General features: G+C 45.8%; 2 protein-coding genes across 14 annotated transcripts; one reads left to right on the forward strand and one right to left on the reverse strand.

The window, feature by feature from the left end:
- Positions 1-474: 474 nt before the first annotated feature.
- Positions 475-2,118, forward strand: LOC108062974 (box C/D snoRNA protein 1). Its single transcript, XM_044394682.2, has 3 exons — positions 475-628; positions 686-1,467; positions 1,730-2,118. Exons 1-3 carry the CDS (start codon positions 591-593, stop codon positions 1,936-1,938), a joined length of 1,029 nt encoding a protein of 342 aa, XP_044250617.2. The 5' UTR covers positions 475-590; the 3' UTR covers positions 1,939-2,118.
- A 782-nt stretch (positions 2,119-2,900) lies between these two features.
- On the reverse strand, positions 2,901-17,853 carry Sec16 (Secretory 16). Of its 13 annotated transcripts, none has more exons than XM_070218759.1 (13): positions 17,681-17,853; positions 13,284-16,262; positions 11,713-12,018; positions 10,081-10,534; positions 8,448-9,175; positions 8,118-8,382; positions 7,903-8,052; positions 7,314-7,835; positions 6,645-6,989; positions 4,964-5,127; positions 4,346-4,893; positions 3,542-3,812; positions 2,901-3,480 (listed from the first exon to the last, which is right to left on the reverse strand). In XM_070218759.1, exons 2-12 carry the CDS (start codon positions 16,253-16,255, stop codon positions 3,676-3,678), a joined length of 6,591 nt encoding a protein of 2,196 aa, XP_070074860.1. In that variant the 5' UTR covers positions 16,256-16,262; positions 17,681-17,853; the 3' UTR covers positions 2,901-3,480; positions 3,542-3,675. The 13 variants fall into 13 exon arrangements, with proteins under 13 accessions (XP_070074860.1, XP_070074857.1, XP_070074861.1 ...); XM_070218756.1 differs by having other exon boundaries at positions 7,314-7,838; XM_070218760.1 differs by lacking the exon at positions 11,713-12,018.
- Positions 17,854-18,162: the final 309 nt, after the last annotated feature.

Consider the following 18,162-nt stretch of genomic DNA (forward strand, 5'->3'; position numbering starts at 1 on the left):
TAATGCGTACTGGTGATACTAAAATGTTACAGAGTTGCCACGACTTTTAAAAAAAGGTGACAGCTCTGGCTTTTCAGCAATTCAACAAAATTTTCAACAGCCCTGAGGCTGTTGAATTGCTGAAATTTCTGAAAGTTGACTTTGTATGGAACAGCTTATTAACAGCTGACCAAAATTCAACAGTTCAGGGAATCCCCCTAATATAACAAACTTTTAGTGATTTTTACTTATTTTAAGAGTGTTGAAAAAAAAACGAAAAAATAAAATGTACTCTTATTTACTTTCATATGTGTAGTTCTGCGTCGAAGAAGTAAGTTTATATACAGCTTATTTAAAATCCCACCCTTCTTAATTAATTTTTTATTACAATTTTCGTATTCCTCATTTATTTGTAAATTTCTTGCTTTTTAGTTAACTGCGACCGAATTCTACTTTTTTAATGAGCATTAAATTAATTTTATGCGTTTTTTTAAGTCCTACGATCTAGCTATTTCTTAGCCGCACCTTGGAAATCACCAGATCGTCAGCACTTTCGAATGTAAACAATGGCAACACGCGGCTTCAGTTTGAATGGGAAACGTAAAACATAGATGATGGCCGCGGAAACCGAAACGAGCACTAAAACCAGGTAATGCCCGATTCCTAGTCGAATAAAGCACCATTATAACCCATCGATATGCTCTAGCACCCTCCGGCTGGGAATGTGCGAGGTGTGCGCCGCCAAGGAGGCCCGCTACGCGTGTCCCAAGTGCGAGGTGAAGACCTGCAGCCTGCCCTGCGTCCAGATCCACAAGAGGGAGCTCAGCTGCGATGGCCAGCGGGATCGCACCAAGTTCGTGCCCCTCAGCGAGATGACGGCGCGGGAGTTCATGAGCGACTACTGCTTCTTGGAGGAGTGCACCCGCTATGCGGAGAACCGCAAGACCGATCAGTGCAAGCGGTTCACCCACGACCAGAGGAATCTCCCGGTGGCCCAGCACCGGATGCGAACGGCGGCCAGGAGGCGCAACATCGACCTGCGACTGCAACTGGAGAACTTCAGCCGGCACAAGGAGAACACCACGTACCTCAACTGGAAGCTGGGACGTTTCTATTGGCGCGTCGAGTGGCTTTTTGCAAACATTCCGCTCGAGGCGAACCACTCCCGCGATGTGGCCCGATTTGTGGACGACCGGTGTGACGAGGAGCTTGTCCTGTCCGATCTGATCCTCAAGTATGTGGATCTGCAGCACGAAACGGCGCGGGATCAGCGCAAACTGCTGGCCAACCATCAGACTGCCGGCATTGGCCAGCTCAGCTTTTGGCTGCGCGCCGAGGGCGTGCGTCGCAGTTCCACGAGATGCCATCACCTGGAGGCGGCCAAAACGCTGGCCGAGAATCTAGCCGGCAGGACCATCGTGGAGTTTCCCACTATCTTTGTTACATACGAATCGAAGCCCCCAGGCGGTTATGAAGTCATCGACAGCAGTAGGTTTTCGCTTAGTCATTTCAAAATTTAAATTTTCGGAAGTTACAAGTACTTATCTTTCTTAAAAGATCTCGAAATGTCTTATAGTATTTATAACTTAAATATTGAGATTTTTAAAAATCGTTTGAATACTCTTAAATTAAGTTAAAAAATTGTATAATTAGAATATTATTTTAACTTTTATTATTCACTTGAAAATCTAATATTATTTAACTATTAATTTTATACTAAATCAAGTTTATTTACTTGTATTATATCTAGGTGACGAACTGCAGGAGGAGGAGGAGGAGGAGGAGCAGCCTGCAACCAAAACAAACCCATCTTCCGATGCAACACCCACTGCATTGGATTTAGATGAGCCACACGATGTCTACCATGATCTGGCTGCAGCTTTTGTTGGCGAAGATGTCAGTGAAGCTGAGGACGACGATGAATTCGAGGCACTCTACAGAGAACACGTGGAGCTGTAGAGACGAACCAGCAGATGTACAATAGACCTGTCCAAATTTGGGTCACAATGCCACCCCGTAACCACTGATAATTAAGTAAATAAAACAATTATCTTTTATATTTTTACATAAATGTTGTATTTTCTCGTACGCATTTGATTTAATTTGTATTTTAGGCTAATTAAACATAAAGAATTCATACCACACTTCGTTTCGATCTAGTTCCGTCATTGTCAACATCATCATCATATTACCCATCAATCATGATCATCGTAATATATGTATATATATATATAAAGAAGTTTGAAAAATCAAGTTACAGAGCCTTGGGTTAATCGTAATTTGTGTACGCATTTTGAGTACAGAGTTTGTGGTCAATACACAGCAGTTTGTCCCTACTATTTGGAGGATCTCTAGTTTAATTTTGATATACCAATTAGCATTTCGATTTGTACATAATACATATGTGTGCCAGTATATTCCTATATAATTTCATTATTTTACTTTCATTCCTTCTATTCTTTGCTTATTTCTTCTTTTTTCTTTTTTTTTTGCCTGCACCAGTTATTATTATTTTTTTATTATTAAAATTAAAAGTTAAAAATTAAAGCATAAACAAACAAGTTCTAACAAATAAACATTTTCAAAATGCATTTTTAATTCAAACAAATTGTAAAAAAAACAGAAAAACCATTTAAATTGTTCTAAAGATACATTTATAATATATATATATAATTGGAATCATTTGCATATTTCACACCAATCGTAATAAAAGAGACACAGAGAGGAGAATACATCGAGAAAGGAAACCAGGGAGAACAATTAATTTGCTTCTTAATCGCTTATCAATCCAATATCAATTGCGTATGTAGTTTATAGAAACAAACAGATAGATCAGTAGTTATATATATAGTATTTAGATGTGGGAAATACAGCAATGCAATGCATAATCAATGTGAATTCCGAATCAATGTCTGACCTCCTTCGAATACATATTCATACAGCTAAACAAAAAATAATCATAAAAACTATGCAACATACAAAAGAAACATGTATATAAACAGAAATCGGGGAAGAAGGCGGCAGCGGGGGTTCGTGGAGGATATAGAGGGATTCTCGGGGATCGGGGGACGTATAGTTTACATAGAGAAAATTTACATATATAATTCGCTAGTCGTACATAAATCGCTTTCTTCATCGTTTCCTCAATTAATCATTCGCTAAACTTTAGGACATCGATCGCACACACACACGCACCTGACACACACACACTTACTCCTCACATGCGCACAAATCGGTGAAATTAGGTGTTTAATTTTTAGTTGGGTGAGTTAATTTAGTAGAGCGACACACACAACAAGATAGGACAGACAGACAGAAGATTAACAAACTGTAGGAGCTTGAAGAAATCGTAGGATCAACTTTTCCCCTGCTGGAAAGTTGTCTTTTCTCGTATGGATGTGTGTGTGTGTGTATATTTTATGCATGACAGTGTGTGTGTGTGTGAGCGTTCGCCGGTTGAAAAAGTTTTTTCTTTTTATTTTTTTACGTAGTTTCGAAGTGCTGCAATAAAAGAGTAGGCCCATCAATCAGGCATCATCCGCTAACATCCATCTCAACTCACATCTCGTTGGCATTTGTGGCAGCCCTCTCACATCCTCCTCCTCCATCCTTCATCCTCCATCCTCCATCCATGCACACACACCTGCTGCTGGTGCTCCAGATCGCGAGGCTCCTGCTCCTGCTTCCGTTAATCCCCTATTGCTGTCCGGGGACAAAGAAACCGCCTTGGGGCACCGCAGCCGGCGCCATTATGGGGGCGAGCACATTCTCCGGGGCCGCCGACATGGGCGCCCCCGAGGGATTGAACACATCCACGTAGGAGTTCTTCAGCGCTGCAAAGTGAAAGGGTGAAAAAGGATTAGTAAAGCTAAGCTGTTACTGTTGAACTATAAAAAAATTTAATTTGTAAAAACAAGCTTTAGAATTCGCATTTACATTTTTCGTATATTTACAGCTAGTTCCTCGACCACATGTTAAATTAAAAGTGTGGTTAAAACCTTCAAATAATAATACGAAGTACGGATTTATTTAAAAAAAATATCTTAAGAATTTGCGGTGAATTACTGTGTTTACCTAGGATCATTTTATTGACTGCATGTTAAAGCATGGAAATTTATAGTCTATACCCTACTTTAAACTAGGTTTAAAACCTTCAAAAAGAAATGGTAATGCAGGGTATGAATTTATTTGTAAGAAAAATCTAAAGAATTCGCGGTTAAATGCATGTTAAAGTTAAAAACCTCGAAAACGTATGGGATTTCAAAGTTTAAAGCCTACTTTTAATTTAACTTCCGGATGAGAAAACGTTCCTTAAGGTTTTTCAACTAACCTAAACTTAATTGAGAAAATAATAATATATACTTACTGCGGTTGCGTTGCATCTTAAACATGTTCGACTGCAACTTGGGCTGGGGACCTCCGGGATTGGCCGCGGGACTGGGATTGGCCGCCGCTGCCAGCGGTGCAGGTGATGGGACAGGAAGTGGCGCCGGCGTTGGGACCGTGGGTATCATCTCGGGTGCAGCCGGAGCAGCCGTGTAATCAATGGGACTGCCATACATTTGCGGCTGAGACGGTGGTTGCTGCGGCTGCGGCTGCTGCTGCTGCTGATCCATCAACGGTGCTGGTTGGTGGCTGCCCAGCGGATTGGTTGCTGCACCCATGCCCACGCCCATTCCCATTCCCATTCCCATGGCCGGCGGCATGCCCATGCCCAGATCGCTCATCTTGGGCGGCGGCTTGAAGCTTTCCGTCTCGTCGGTGCCGCCCTCGGTGTTTGTCCAGCACTTGCGCTCCTTGTCCCAAACGATGGTCGGATTCTTGTCGTCCGGCAGGATCATTTGGTTCTTCGGCTTCAGCGACAGCTTGTTCCAGAGTCCGCCAAACCAGCCGGCATTCTGATTGCCAGGTGCCCTGTAAAGTATATTTATTTTTTGATTAGGAGGGATTCTTTTTCATTGGCTTCCTAGTTTCTAACTCTCACCCAAGATCACCGCCGGAATTGGACTGCTTGCCCGATGCCTGCTGTTTGCCGGCTGCCTCCGGGGTTGGTTTCTGGCCAGGATGAGCCGCACCGCCATCGTCCTCGTCGCCATAGCTCTTCGACTTGGGCATGGAGATCGCCGGGCGAGCCTGCTGTTGCTGCAGCTGTTGTGGTTGTGGTTGTTCGGATGGCGAAATTGAAGTTGGAGTTAAGAAATGGCATTGGATTAGTCTTCGGCGAGAAGCAATCGGTTTAGTCATAAGTAGTAGTCATAGATCTTAGGCAGAGTGTTTAGGCTTGGGTTAGTAACAAAGTAGTTATGGGTTAGTTCGAATCGAATGAACAACGGAAACATGGCAAATAAACTGGCGCAGTCAAAAAACTCTTTCTCACAATTATTATCGGTATATAAGGCTTAGTGATTACAGAGATTGCTTGGGGGCATCATTAGGACTACTTATAGTTAAGACGCTTGTCCAGGTACAGAAAGCTTACAAAAAAAAACAAAGAAGGAGGAAGTAAAAGCAGCGTTGCACTGGCTCCTTCTTTTCTACATTTCTTTCTCTGAGTTTGTTTACAATTTCTTCTTAGATCTAAGAGCCAAGCCAGCATTCGCGGATGAAGTGCTGCTCCGGTGGCCCCGGCGCGTGGGTGCATCGATGTCGAAGGTGCGCACTGCGGCCAAAGGCGGTGGCATCTGCTGTTGCTCCTTCTTGCTATCCAGATAGCTCTCAAATCGACTGAGACTCTGCTCCACCTCGGTGCACATTTTCTTGTAGTTGAGCGGTATGGCCGGATTGGCTATCAGCTCCTCCATGGACCACACATGCTGCGGCTTCGAGGCCGAGTTGCTGGTAATGGTGGCTGCCTCCACGGTAGCCGGCGTTCTCTGAGCGCCCTCTTTGCTCGGTATAATCCCATACTTGTTGAGCAGCTCGTGCGTATAGTAATCGCCATCATCGAAGCTCTCATCCGCGTCGTGGGCATAGGGGAATAGATCCTCGTCCGCATACTCGTCCTCCTCCTGCTCCTCTTGCGCCTGCTCCTCGCCCTCGGCATCCTCATCGATAACATAGTCGTGGAGCATGTAGTTCCTATAGCGCTGCAAGTCGCCGCGATCTGCATTGGCCTCCGGATCATACGAGCTGCTCTTGCTCTGCGTCAGGGGCATGTCAATGGGATAGGTGCCGTTGAAGACAATATGCGGTTTGCGCGACAGATGCCCACTTGGTCTGGCCTGCGCCAGAGCCAAGGCGTTCTCCTCCTCGTCCTCCTCCACCTCTTCCTGCTCCTCGTCCGCCTCCTCAAAGTTCAGCTCATGCTGGAATTCCTGTTCCGATTCAGCTATTGTTGTGGGCAGATTAAAGTTAACCCGCTTCGTGGACGATCCCCGGGCACCTAGAGACGTCGACGTGGTCGTCAAAGTGGTGGGCGCTGTGGGCGTGGCTGTAACTGTGGCTGCTTTGGCGGCAATGAAACGTGTGGGCGTGGTTAGCGTTTTTGGCGTGCCTAAGTACGTTCTATTCTGGCTGTTAGACTTTCTACAACTTGGTAATTGATTAGGAAGAGCAGCTACTGTTGTGAAAGTTGCTGCTGCTGCTGTTGCTGTTGCTGGTTTGTTGTTGCTGCTGCTGCTGCTGGTAGCTTGATGTCGTTTATGTATGTGGGAAAAGCTACTTACATCATTCAAATTGAATGCCTTTGCCGATGTTGCTGCCGTCGTCGTTGCTGCTGCTGCTGCTGTTGCAACTTTAGCTGGTGTTATTTGGGCAATTGCTGCTGCTGCCGCCGCTATAGTTGCTGTTCTCGAAGCCTCCTGCCTTTTTCGCAATGCAGTGATGCTGCTGCCTTTTTCCTGCTTCAAAGCATTCGACTTGAAGCGATTGTTGTTGCTGTTGGCGGCGCCATTGGTGCGAGTATGTTGCTCCTGTTGCTGCTTGGCCACGCGCAATTGCTGCTGCTGCTGTGCCTGCTGCAATATCTGCTGCTCATCCTCCTCCTCCTCCGCCTCATCCTTTAACGCAGGCTGCATTCCATTTGGATAGAGGCATGTTTTTATGTTTGATGTTGAGTGTTCGTGTGCAATGTGATTAGAAACTTGTTAGCAATTTGGCGAGTCCTACTTCTATGGCTATAACATAAGTTTAAGACAGGTCAAAACTTACATAAAATATAAGGGAAACTAAAACGTAATATAGACGATACACCCGTTGCACATTGATCAACTTAAGATAAACTAAAAACGTAAGAAAGCAGACAAGGAAACCCTCTGTAAACCCGACCTGAAACACAACTTATTTCGGCTTGGAATACAGAGGGTTTACAGTGGAGGGCTAACTGCTGAACCTACCTCATCGCCATACGGTGGCTGCTGGGTGCCCGACCAGTAATCATAGCCATAGCCAGCGGGAGCAGCTGAAGGATCTGCTGCTGGTTGGTAGGCCTCACTTGCAGGCTCTATTTGGCCATGTTCGTACTGATGGTGGGCCTCGGTATTCGGATCGTATTGGTGCTGTATCCCAGCATTGGGATCGTATTGATGCTGCATTCCTGCATTGGGATCGTAGTAGGATCCCTGCTGCTGTCCATAGGGATCCGATTCTGCTGGCACTTGGGCTGCTGCTGCTGCTGCTGCTGGTGGCGGTTCATAGTATTGTTGTTGCGGCGGAGGCACCTCTGACTGAGCTGGCTGCTGCTGCTGCTCCACTGGAGGCAATTGCGTTTGCAGCGTGCTCTCCAGATTGCCACCATCGTACTGCATGTTCAGCTCTCTGAACTGCTTGTTCACCTCGGCAAACTGCTGATCGATGTCGTTCTGCTCCTGCTGCTGCTGCTGCACTTGATGATGCAATTGCAATTGCTCCTGCTGGGGCTGCTGCAAAGAAGTTTAATCGCAATTAGATGCTTTTGCAGGGCGGCTGCTGCCACGTTTGACCCACCACATCGGCCAGGGAGCGCAGCTGACGCAGCCAGGCCTTCTCCTCGGGCGCAGCGCTATCCTTGCTGGCGGCATTTGGGGGACTCGCAAAAGAGACGCGATTGATCAGGATGGGATCATGGTAGCGCAGGCGTTCGGCCAAACCGCAGACCTGCCAAGAGGGATTACAATTTATATTATATTAAAAAAATATTATATATATAAAAAAAGCCTAACCCTCTGTATAAAATCAATGTCGTAACTCTCCGGCTTCAGCTCGATGTGCCTGGCGATTTGCTCCAAGTAATTGGTGCAGCGGAAGTGCTGGCCATAGTCGAGGATCCTGGTGGCCAGCAGGAACTTGTAGTGCTGGAAGTGGGCAATGCTGAACTTGGGATCGAACAGCGAGCGAGCATACTCGTAGATCTCCGTCATGATGATGGCCTCGTTGCTGGCGAACTCATTGAAGTGCTTGTAGTGCGAGGAGCCCAGCAGGATGAGTCTGTGGAAGCAAGATGATAAGGAGGGTAAGCAAGGGTAAGCAAGGGTAGAGGTAACACAACCCACCTGGGCACATTGGCGGTCAATGTGGTTAGCTCTGTGGCCGAGCTATCGTAGCGGCCGAACTCCTCCTGGGCCACCAGATAGCAAAAGTGCGCCGCATAGATGTCGCCCCGCTGGAAGAGCGTGTCGCCGAGCGCCACCACCGAGCTGCGATCGTACTTCGGCTGGCGGCTCTTGTTCGTCACCAGAATGGAGAGATGCGACCGCCAGTCGCCCCACTGCTCGTCCCTCAGCTGGCTGACGCACGCCGGCGTCTGGCAGCTCTTCATCTGGTAGAGCGTCTGCAGCGGATCGTTGGCCTTGATCGCGCGATTGAGGAACTTCTGGGCGACATCCGTCAGGGCGTAGCGATCCTCGTAGAGGGCCAGGAAAAAGGCGTGCGTCCACAGGCCATTGTCGGTGGCCCACTGGAGGGCCTCCTCGACGTTGCCGCGCAGCACATAGCTGCGGAACTTGTCCGTGGCCGCCTGTTCCGACAGAGGCGATTGTGGAGCTCCCGCATCGCCTCCATTGGTTGCGCCACCGGCTGGTGTTTCCTCTGGCGTGGCTGCAGCTGCTCCCGCTGCCGATTCGCTGTCTAAATCCGATTCCACTGACTTCTCCCCGGGAGCTGCGGCCTCCTGTTCAGCCTCAACATCCGGCTCGTTCTCCGCCTCGTACTCGCTGGGCTCGTAGGGATACTCCTGCTGGTTCTCCAGCAACAGATCGCCCACATCAGTGTCGGCAATGTACTGAAAGAGTAAATGTTTAAACGTTTAAAACTAGGATCGGCAGAAAAACACTTATTTATCCAAACTGTTCGCTACTGGAATGATCTTCCAAATAATCTAAAAAGCATTAAAAATTATATAAAAATTCAAAACTAAATTATTTTCTCACCTTCAAGGCACATTCTAACTACAGCCCTGCATGAATGGATTCAATGAATTATTTTGAATTTTTTGTTTAATATGAATGAATTAATTAGATTTTTGAGTTTAATAGAATTAAATGAATGAATGAATGGCATGAATTCCGAAATAATTCAAACGACAATTTCTTTTGAAGAAGAAAGGGCCATAATTTTGTGATTAAATCTGCCTGAATTTTATTTTGATTTGTAAAAAATTGTCCACTTTTTGTTCTCAAAAGAAATCAAAAAAAATCTGGAAAATTCAAAAAATTCATAAAAATTATTTATTCAATTCGAAATGAATTAGAAAAACATTCAATTTATTTCACATAGAATTGAATTAAACAAATCAGAAATTTCATGGCTAAATTGAATGATTCACGCAGGGCTCTAATTCTAACTTTAATTTTAATTTTATCTATAACTATTTTTTTTATCTAACTTTAACTTTAATTTTAAAATTTATAATTACTAAAAAAATACACAACTTCTTGTACGTTCTAATTTTTTGTTTTTCAAATAATTACACCATAAATTTTTGAATTGTAATAAAAATGTTTTCTTATGTTTGTTTGCTTTTAAGATTTTATAATGTTAGTGAGTAAGACAAAATGACTAATGTAAACATATTGTACCCAAAGTGACTGGTGCCCTGTAGCACTGGGATAAAACCAAAAAAAATAAATTAAATTAAAATGTAGAGATTAGATGGCGTGGGCATCTGAGGCATCTCCTTTTCCTTACCCCATTTTGGCGCAGCAGCAGTATGAGCAGGTGCCACATGAGCGCATGCGAGGCACGGTACTTGACCACGCTGCCCTGCGGACTCTTCTGGGTGGCATAGAGCACGGTGCAGCCCTTGGTGGGTCCCAGTCGGATCTGTTCCTTGCAGAAGCTGATGATCTTGTCCTTGTGCAGCTTGCGGCCCTGCAGGGGACCCGGATACATGCGCAGCAGGCTGCTCGTTCCGTCGCGGATGCGCGGCGGCGCCACCTCCACATCGTTGCGCAAACGCCCGCGGCCGGCGTACTTGGGCTTCACCTTCAGCAGCAGACTCATCGCGTACGAGGCCACCAAATGGGGCCGGTTGAACTGCAGGGGCGTGCGTCGGCGCGGCGGACGAGCCACCGCGGTGGTGGTCACCGTTCCAGCGGTGGCCAATCCACCGTAGGTCGATGGTGCCGCTTCGGCAGCAGCTCTGCGGTGGATAACAAGAACACAGGCTTTAGTACAATCGCTTGGATAGTCCGTGGGGAAGCAATAAAAAATATCATGCAAAATCGAAAGGGGGATTGGGAGTTTCGAGAGATCAGAGATCGGGTTAGGGAAGTATATAGAGTGGAGTGGGGAAAAAATAATCCATCAGTCGAGTAGATTTCAACAGTTCCCGCTGCATGCCACTTAAAGGAAAGATTTCGACAGGCCCTCTCAAAACCCAAGCATAAATATTATTATAAATATTATAATACTTCGTTCAGCCTAAAAAATCCTATTGCATTTTTTTCTACCGCACCTGACCTTTAAAAAGGTTCTTAAAACTTTTTTGCAGAATTTAGGAGATTATATGAAATTTACTAACTATTCATTAATTTAAAAGCTAAGGTTTCTTTGGATTTTTGTGATGACTTGATCAGTGATCAATTCAGATAACTGGATTTTTGTTCATACAAGAACCAATAAAACTTTTAATATAAATATATACCGAATAATAATAAATTGATAAATATTTTTTATATCAAATAAATATAGAATTAAGTTTCCTGAACCCAACCATCCAAAAATGAGACAGAGACAGAAATCGAGAGATGATCTCAGGGACAAAGCGAAAAACGATTTTCCAAAGCAGCAGAAGTGTGAGTGCGACAGAGAAGGCGAAAGTGGGTGAGAGGGACAGGTGTTTTTGTTTATAATTTTGCCTAGGCAGCGCAAAGCTTCGCGGGAGAGAAAGAGAGAAAGCACGACAGAAAGCTAGAAAGTGGGATTTAGTTTTTGATGGACAGCAGAATTTATCAGATTGATTTTTCAGTATTACTTGATATTTGTTGTATACCCTTGCAGAATTATTTTAATTTAGTAATTTACTGGTAATTTTGGTTATAATAGTCATAAAAAGAAGATTTTGGTTCCAATTAATTAATTTAGTTTTTTTTGGACAAAGATATTTAACACTTTTGCTTATAATCGAACTGTAATTGTATATTTAATATTTTCAACTGAACTTTTATATAATATAAGGACATTTTGTACGTTTTTTTTTGATTGGTTAATTATTGGTTTTAACTGCAAGGGTATATTTAAACTTTGGCTTGCCAAAGTTAAAGTCTTTTTGGTTGGCTTGGCACTCTTTTCTTGTTTTTTTTGGTATTTTTTGACCACCTGATATCGAGACCGCACTCGGAACCAGCGTAATACGGTCCGCATCGGGAATTGCGTCCATCGCCGTTTAAATTGCTCAACGAGCGGGCACTGGAGAGCGAAGGATATGGATGGTATTGGTTATAGATGGATCCTCCTCGTGATCCGTAAAAACTGGCATTATCCTCCGTAATGTTAAAACTCGAGTTTAGCGGATCCTCCCTGTGATGTTGCTGTTGTTGTTGTTGTTGTTGTTGCTGGTAGATCAGCTCTTTGTATTGTTGGCGATGGAATTCATTGGCTTGGGTTATGTATGCGTGTGTATACCTGTATTGTATATATATGTAAAGGTGGGAAGTTGGGCAGATAGCACAATTGATGTTGTTGTTGTTGTTGTTCGTTTTTTTGGTTGTGCATTTTGTTGTTGTTGTTGGTTAGAGACGAAAACAGTTTTGCGGTTATTTACAAATTTCCATTAGTTTCTTATTGGGTTTTGTTGTGTGTTTTTGTTTTTCTAATTAGTAAAACACGTACACAACGAACGACAGACGGGGGGGAACAAATTGGAAGTGGAACATGATATATGGTTGGGATGGTGGAATCCAATTGGAGTATGTAACATGTACTGGGTAACGGTGACAACGCAAGGGAAAGAGAAAGCTGCAAGAGGGCGGGCGGGCGAGCGAGCGAGACAGACCTCGTTTCTAATCACTAACTACAAAAAAAGCATTTTAGTTTAGTTGATTAGATTAAGTAGCCCAAGTCCAACCTCAACATTTAAGGGGCGGGGTCAGGGTTTAAACAGGAGGGACAGGGTTGGGGTATGGTCCCATTATTAGGTTAGACAAACTAAATTAATCATTAGTTTTTTAGTTAGCAAACAGCAAACTAAGGTAAAAGAGTAAGAGAAAACCGAAAGCTACTTCAAGATCAACACACTTAGAGCCAGGGTAAAAGGTTCAGGCTAGAGGTTAAGGTAGAAGTTAACCGGGGGTTAAACAAAACTATAGGAACGGTGGCAAAGGAACACGATTTCGGATCAGCCGAATCTATGGATCCTTGCGGAAACTTGCAGAGATTTTGGAGCTTACTTTTAACTATTTTAACGCTTGAATAACAACAGGCTATCTACGTAATTTATTTAATCTTTTTTTTTTAAGTGCCTGAAATTTATGGATCATTAAAAAGGGATTTAACACGCTGAAGTCATGAGTCAAGTTACGTCACTTTGGAATTTGTGGGAGGAAAAAGGTTTTGAAAAGAATAAAAAAAAATTTTGAATTTATTTTAAACACTAAACTTTTAATATATGGGTTTTGCAAGTAAAGTTCGCCGTTATAACAATGAATCTTAATTTAAATCTTAAAAGCAAATTTTTATTTTGGCAACTTGGTGTGATAACATAAAATATTATTTCAAAATGGTTCAGTATTCAAGCTAACTGCTTTTGACAACCGAAAGCCATTGCAAAACCCATTAAAAAAACCTCTCAAAAGTCTCTGCAAGTCTATACGAAATTCTCTAGAGGACTTTAACGAGAAAACTTGAACATAAACGAAAAAAAAACTAGGCTGGGCAGTTGGATAACTAACCTTTCTCGCTCCCTCAGCAGGGCGGCTTCACTGCTCCCGCTGACACTGCCTCCGCTTGCGGCGGCGGCGGCGGCCACCAACTGGGCGGCACTCACCGGAACAGCGCCGGGCACCAAGCCAGGAATCGCTGCTGCTGCTGCTGCTGCGCCGCCAGGAACTCCGGACTTCGAGGCAGCCGCCGAGACAGCGGCCGCCGTCATCGAGTTGATCATCTGGCCGTAGAACTTGGCGTACATATCGGCATAGGCATGCGGATTGCGCGACATCTGCTCGTACATGGAGTACGAATCGTAGGCACCGCCATACTGATCATACTGATTGCGACGCTTGCCGGAACCGGAACCACCTCCTCCGCTGCCACCGCCGCCGCCGCCGCTGGTGTTGCCTCCGTTGATGCGCTCCTTCTCGAGATCACTGTTGCGCGAGCTCTTCCGGCGGTACTCCTCGTAGCCACCGTCCCAGTTCCGCAGATCCTGGTGACGTCGGCGACCCTCCTCTGGGCGGCCACTGCGTCCCTGATTCTCGTAGCTCCGTCGTCCGCCCGACGATCGCGATTTGTCGGCCGACGATGGCTGTTTGTTGGAGCGTCTGGAGTATTGACGATCGTGATCACGATCGCGTTCCGGTTCGTAGTAGTCGAACGACGGCTCCTCGGCGGCGCTGCGTCGCTGGCTGCGGCCGGTTTTACTGCTCCGGCCACCACCTCCTCTTCCCTCAGTGCCTCCGCCATCGAGTTCTCCCTCGCCGAGATGATTGATCTCGGGATTATCCGATTCGCCGTCGTAGTTGCTGTTGTTGTAGCGACGCGAATGATCGTACGAACGCTCCTGATCCTCGCCGCCACTGTGATACTTATTCGAGCGTCGCCGCCAGTGCCGCTCACGCTCCCTATCCCGTTCCCGCTCCCTTTCCCTTTCCCGCTCGGCCTTCGGTTCCGCTGGATGGCGACGCGATCGCGTCGAGTCGTGATTGTTGCTCCGCCTGTGCTGCGTTTCCCTCAGCGATTTGGTCTCGTGGTGGGCAGCACCGCGTACCGAGTCCTCCGTTTCGCCATCGTAGGTGTAGTGACCATGGCTGCGTCCGCGGCCCTGCCGCTCGTCCATCAGATCCCGGCGCTCGCGCTCCCGATCGCGCTCCCTTTCGCTCTGCAGGAACTCATCCGACTCGTCCTCGGACTCCAGATCCAGCGAGGCATTCGCGCGACGTCCCCCCGCCGCCGCCCGCTTCTTCTCCTGCTGTTGCGGCTGCTGCTGCTGTAGAAGAGGTAGCTGCGGTTGCTGTGGTTGCTGTGGTTGCGGGGTGACTGCCTGCGGCGGTTGGTTGATGTGATGCAGCTGCAGCTCCGGCTCATCGGGCTGAATATTGTGATGTACCGACAATGTCGGGGGAAGTTCGGCCAGCGCTGGTGGCGGAATGGCTTCGCGATCCTCCAGATTCTCACCATCCAGCACCTGCTCCCTCAACGATGGTGCGTTCGTCTCCACGCCCGTGACGACGCGACGCGGTGGCGTCTGTATATTGCGCACTTGCTGCCCGCCGTCGTCCGAGGTGTCCTCGCCGTCCGCCTGACGCTCCTGCATGTGCAGGGCAGCCGCCTGGGCGACATCGAGCGCCGGCTGCTCCGTGGCGCCGGTGACCAGGCGCTGCTGCTGCGAGTCCAGCTCCGGCTGGCCCAGAACCAGACGGGACAAGCCCGGTGGCGGCAGCAGACCCGCATCCTGATCCGCCTCGCCCTCGCCCAGCTGCTCGGACAGGTGACTCGTCTGCAGGTACTGCGCCCGCTCGTCATTAGGGGCGGACAACACCTCCTGGTTGTCCACCGCTGGCTGAGCGTACAGCGATGCGGTTGCTGCAGGAATTGGGGCACCTGGTGAAGCCTCAACAGGTGGTGCCGCCAGCAAGTTGAAGCCATCGCCATGGGCCTCCCCGGGAGGCGGGGCAACTGGAGGAGCTAATGGCGCTACAGCCGGTGCTGGTGGTGAAGGAGCTCCGCCCGCCGGACTGGCCATTATGTTCACTCGCTTATTGAGGCCCGCGGAGCGCTTGAAGGGATTGCCAGCCGCTGGAGTCAAGCTGGGCGGCAGTGCAGCCGGTGGTGCAATGCCAGCGGCGTCCGTTGGTGGTGCTACCACGCCGGCAAGAGGCGCTGGAGGAGCTACCCCGCCGGCAAGAGGCGCTGGAGGAGCTACCACAGCAAATGGTGGTGCAGCAAACGCAGAAAGTGATGTTGGTGGCTGGTTTTGGAAAGCCTGGGGCGGCACAATGGCATCCAGTTCGGGTTCCTGACCAACCTCCGGCTGCTGAGGCAATGATGCTGCCTGCTGATCCGTTGGAGGCGGCAGCTCCACATTGTTATTGACACTATTGCCGGTGGCAAAGGCTTGCCAACTGCCTGGCGAGGACTGGACATTGAAGGAGTCCTCGAGCAGTTGCCCCGATGGCTCCAGCAAGGCCTCGTTGCTAAGGCTATTATTGTTGTTGCTATTGTCGTTCCAATCGCCCCAATCACCCCAGCCACCTCCTCCTCCTCCTCCGCCGCTATTATTGTTGTCAAACGAGTCCAGAGCGGGTTCCGCTGGAGCCGGGACTTGTGGCTGCTGGTGAGTGGGATAATACAGTTGCTGCTGGATATTATGTTGCTGCTGCGTAGGCTGTTGTGGCTGCTGTTGCTGCAGTGGCAGTTGCTGCTGTTGCTGCTGCAGTGGCAGTTGCTGCTGCTGTCCTGCAAAGTAGTTATTGTAGTTCAGCGACTGCTGCTGCTGCTGCTGATCCTCCGGCCAGTAATTTGGCTGCTGTTGCTGGAACATTTGGCTGGCGTAGAGCTGCTGATGCTGCTGATGCTGCTGCTGTGCAGGATGAGGTTGCTGCTGCTGCTGCTGCTGTTGGGGCGTTGCATGTTGCTGCGGGGCCTGTTGCTGCTGCTGCTGCTGCTGCTGATGCGGTGGCAGCCAGGGCGCATTGTTGTGCAACATGTTGGATCTTTAAGAAGGGAAACAAAACACATATTAAAATTAATTAAAAAGGCAATGGATCATTTGAGTGGAACATAAAAGCCTACTAATTCTAACAATTCCTACTCCTTTCCTGAAATATCACCAAAAAAGTTTCTTCATTATGTCCTTAATGATTACCTCGCTTTATAAATATCTTTTCATGTTTAAATGTACATATATTTCTTGTAAAACGAGATTACTAAGCCAACAATCTTAATTTCATAAGTGTACATGTCTATTTCAATTCTCTTGGGTTTTTTCTTAAATGAAAAAAAATCTTAAAGACAAAATTCTTCTTAAAATTCTCTTCTGTTTTTTTAATTTTTCTAATATGTTTCGATCTAGAAATAAGATACATTTTTAAAATCCCAAGTAAAATGCCTTTTTAAAAAAGCGGAAACTTTTTTTTAAAATTAAAGTTCTATAAGTGTTTTTTGAGATTATTAAGTTTAAGGTTTTCCTATATTTGTAATATTACCAAGGGTCTTTTATATATCTCAAAACTTGTGTTGTCCTTAAAAGAGCTTTATATATCAGTACCATTGGGCTACCCTTAGATACTTTAAAGGTTTTTAGGTGTTATAAGGATTTTCCCCGAGGAGTTCGCAGGTGGTGGGTGCTGGATTTTGTGGGGCAGTTCAATGAACCAAACCAGTTTTGATGGAAAATTACCCGTTTGAACTGATTTTTCCTCAATTCCTGTTAAGGATCGTAAATAGCGGTGGAAGGCACGCAAACGAATTTTTAACAATATGGAATATATATATATTATTATCAAGCCACAATGAGCGTAAAATCAAAAGTTAAAAGTTTACGTGGACGTTTGCCATATATGTACGTATGTGTTTGTATGTACGTTCGTTTTGTTACCACCGTTTCGCTCTCTTACTGTTGTTGTTTTTGTTCTCTTGACGCAGCAGGTTTTTTTCGCTGCACTGCACTGTTTTTTTACCTTTTTCCAAGCCACTGATAATTTTAACACTTAATTTTTCGTAAACTGGCCCTAGAATATATTTTGAACTTGCGTATTTTCCTCCTGTTTTTCTTCTTTTCTGCTTTGCAAGTCAAAAGTGAAAACACTCTCTGGGGGAAAAAATTGGAGCAGTGGTGGAGAGAGAGAGAGAGAGAGAGGGAGAGAGCTCTTCCTCTCGGCAAAAAAGAACCAAACGCAGGGTTGCAATCCGGTGTTCCCGTGCAAAAGTTGACCACACAATTATTTTTACTGGCCATAATAAAAGAAAAACACTTGGCAGTTGTCTTTGTCAATTTATGTTTCTTATAAAAATAAAACACACACAATTATTACGAGAGAGCCAGCACACACACACGCACCCAGGCTCACACACACACTCACTCTGTCCCTTTCCTTTTCTTCTAATTAGCTTACGCTGCCCACTGACTTACACAAATCGCTCGTTTATTTACACGCACTTGGTACTGTCCTCTGGCAGTTGACTAAACAATACATTTACTTGTTGGCTGATTGCTAAAGCAGTCGTCTTGGCTTTTAAACAATTAACTTTGGAATTTTTTCGATCCGAACACAGCAAATCTCCCAAATGCCAACTCGACTTTCGTGTAGGGATGTGAAAAATATACCAAAATATCAATATATCGATATTTTTGGAATAAAAATAAATATTTATATCGTGAATATGTGGAATATCGCTATTATTTTAAATATATTTTTTATATTTCAAAAATCGAACTAATCTGAAACGAAGTTTCAAAAATTAATAATAATTTATGAATTATATTAAATATTATAATAAAATGCAGGAAAAAAAGCGAAACTAAAACCGTAATACTCCAGGAACATTAACTATTTGCTGAAATTTCAGCTTGACATTTTTTGTAGCTTGTATACCAGGCCCTATTTTTTAAAT

Source organism: Drosophila takahashii, chromosome X, assembly GCF_030179915.1.
Source record: "Drosophila takahashii strain IR98-3 E-12201 chromosome X, DtakHiC1v2, whole genome shotgun sequence".
Taxonomy (NCBI): Eukaryota; Metazoa; Arthropoda; class Insecta; order Diptera; family Drosophilidae; genus Drosophila; species Drosophila takahashii.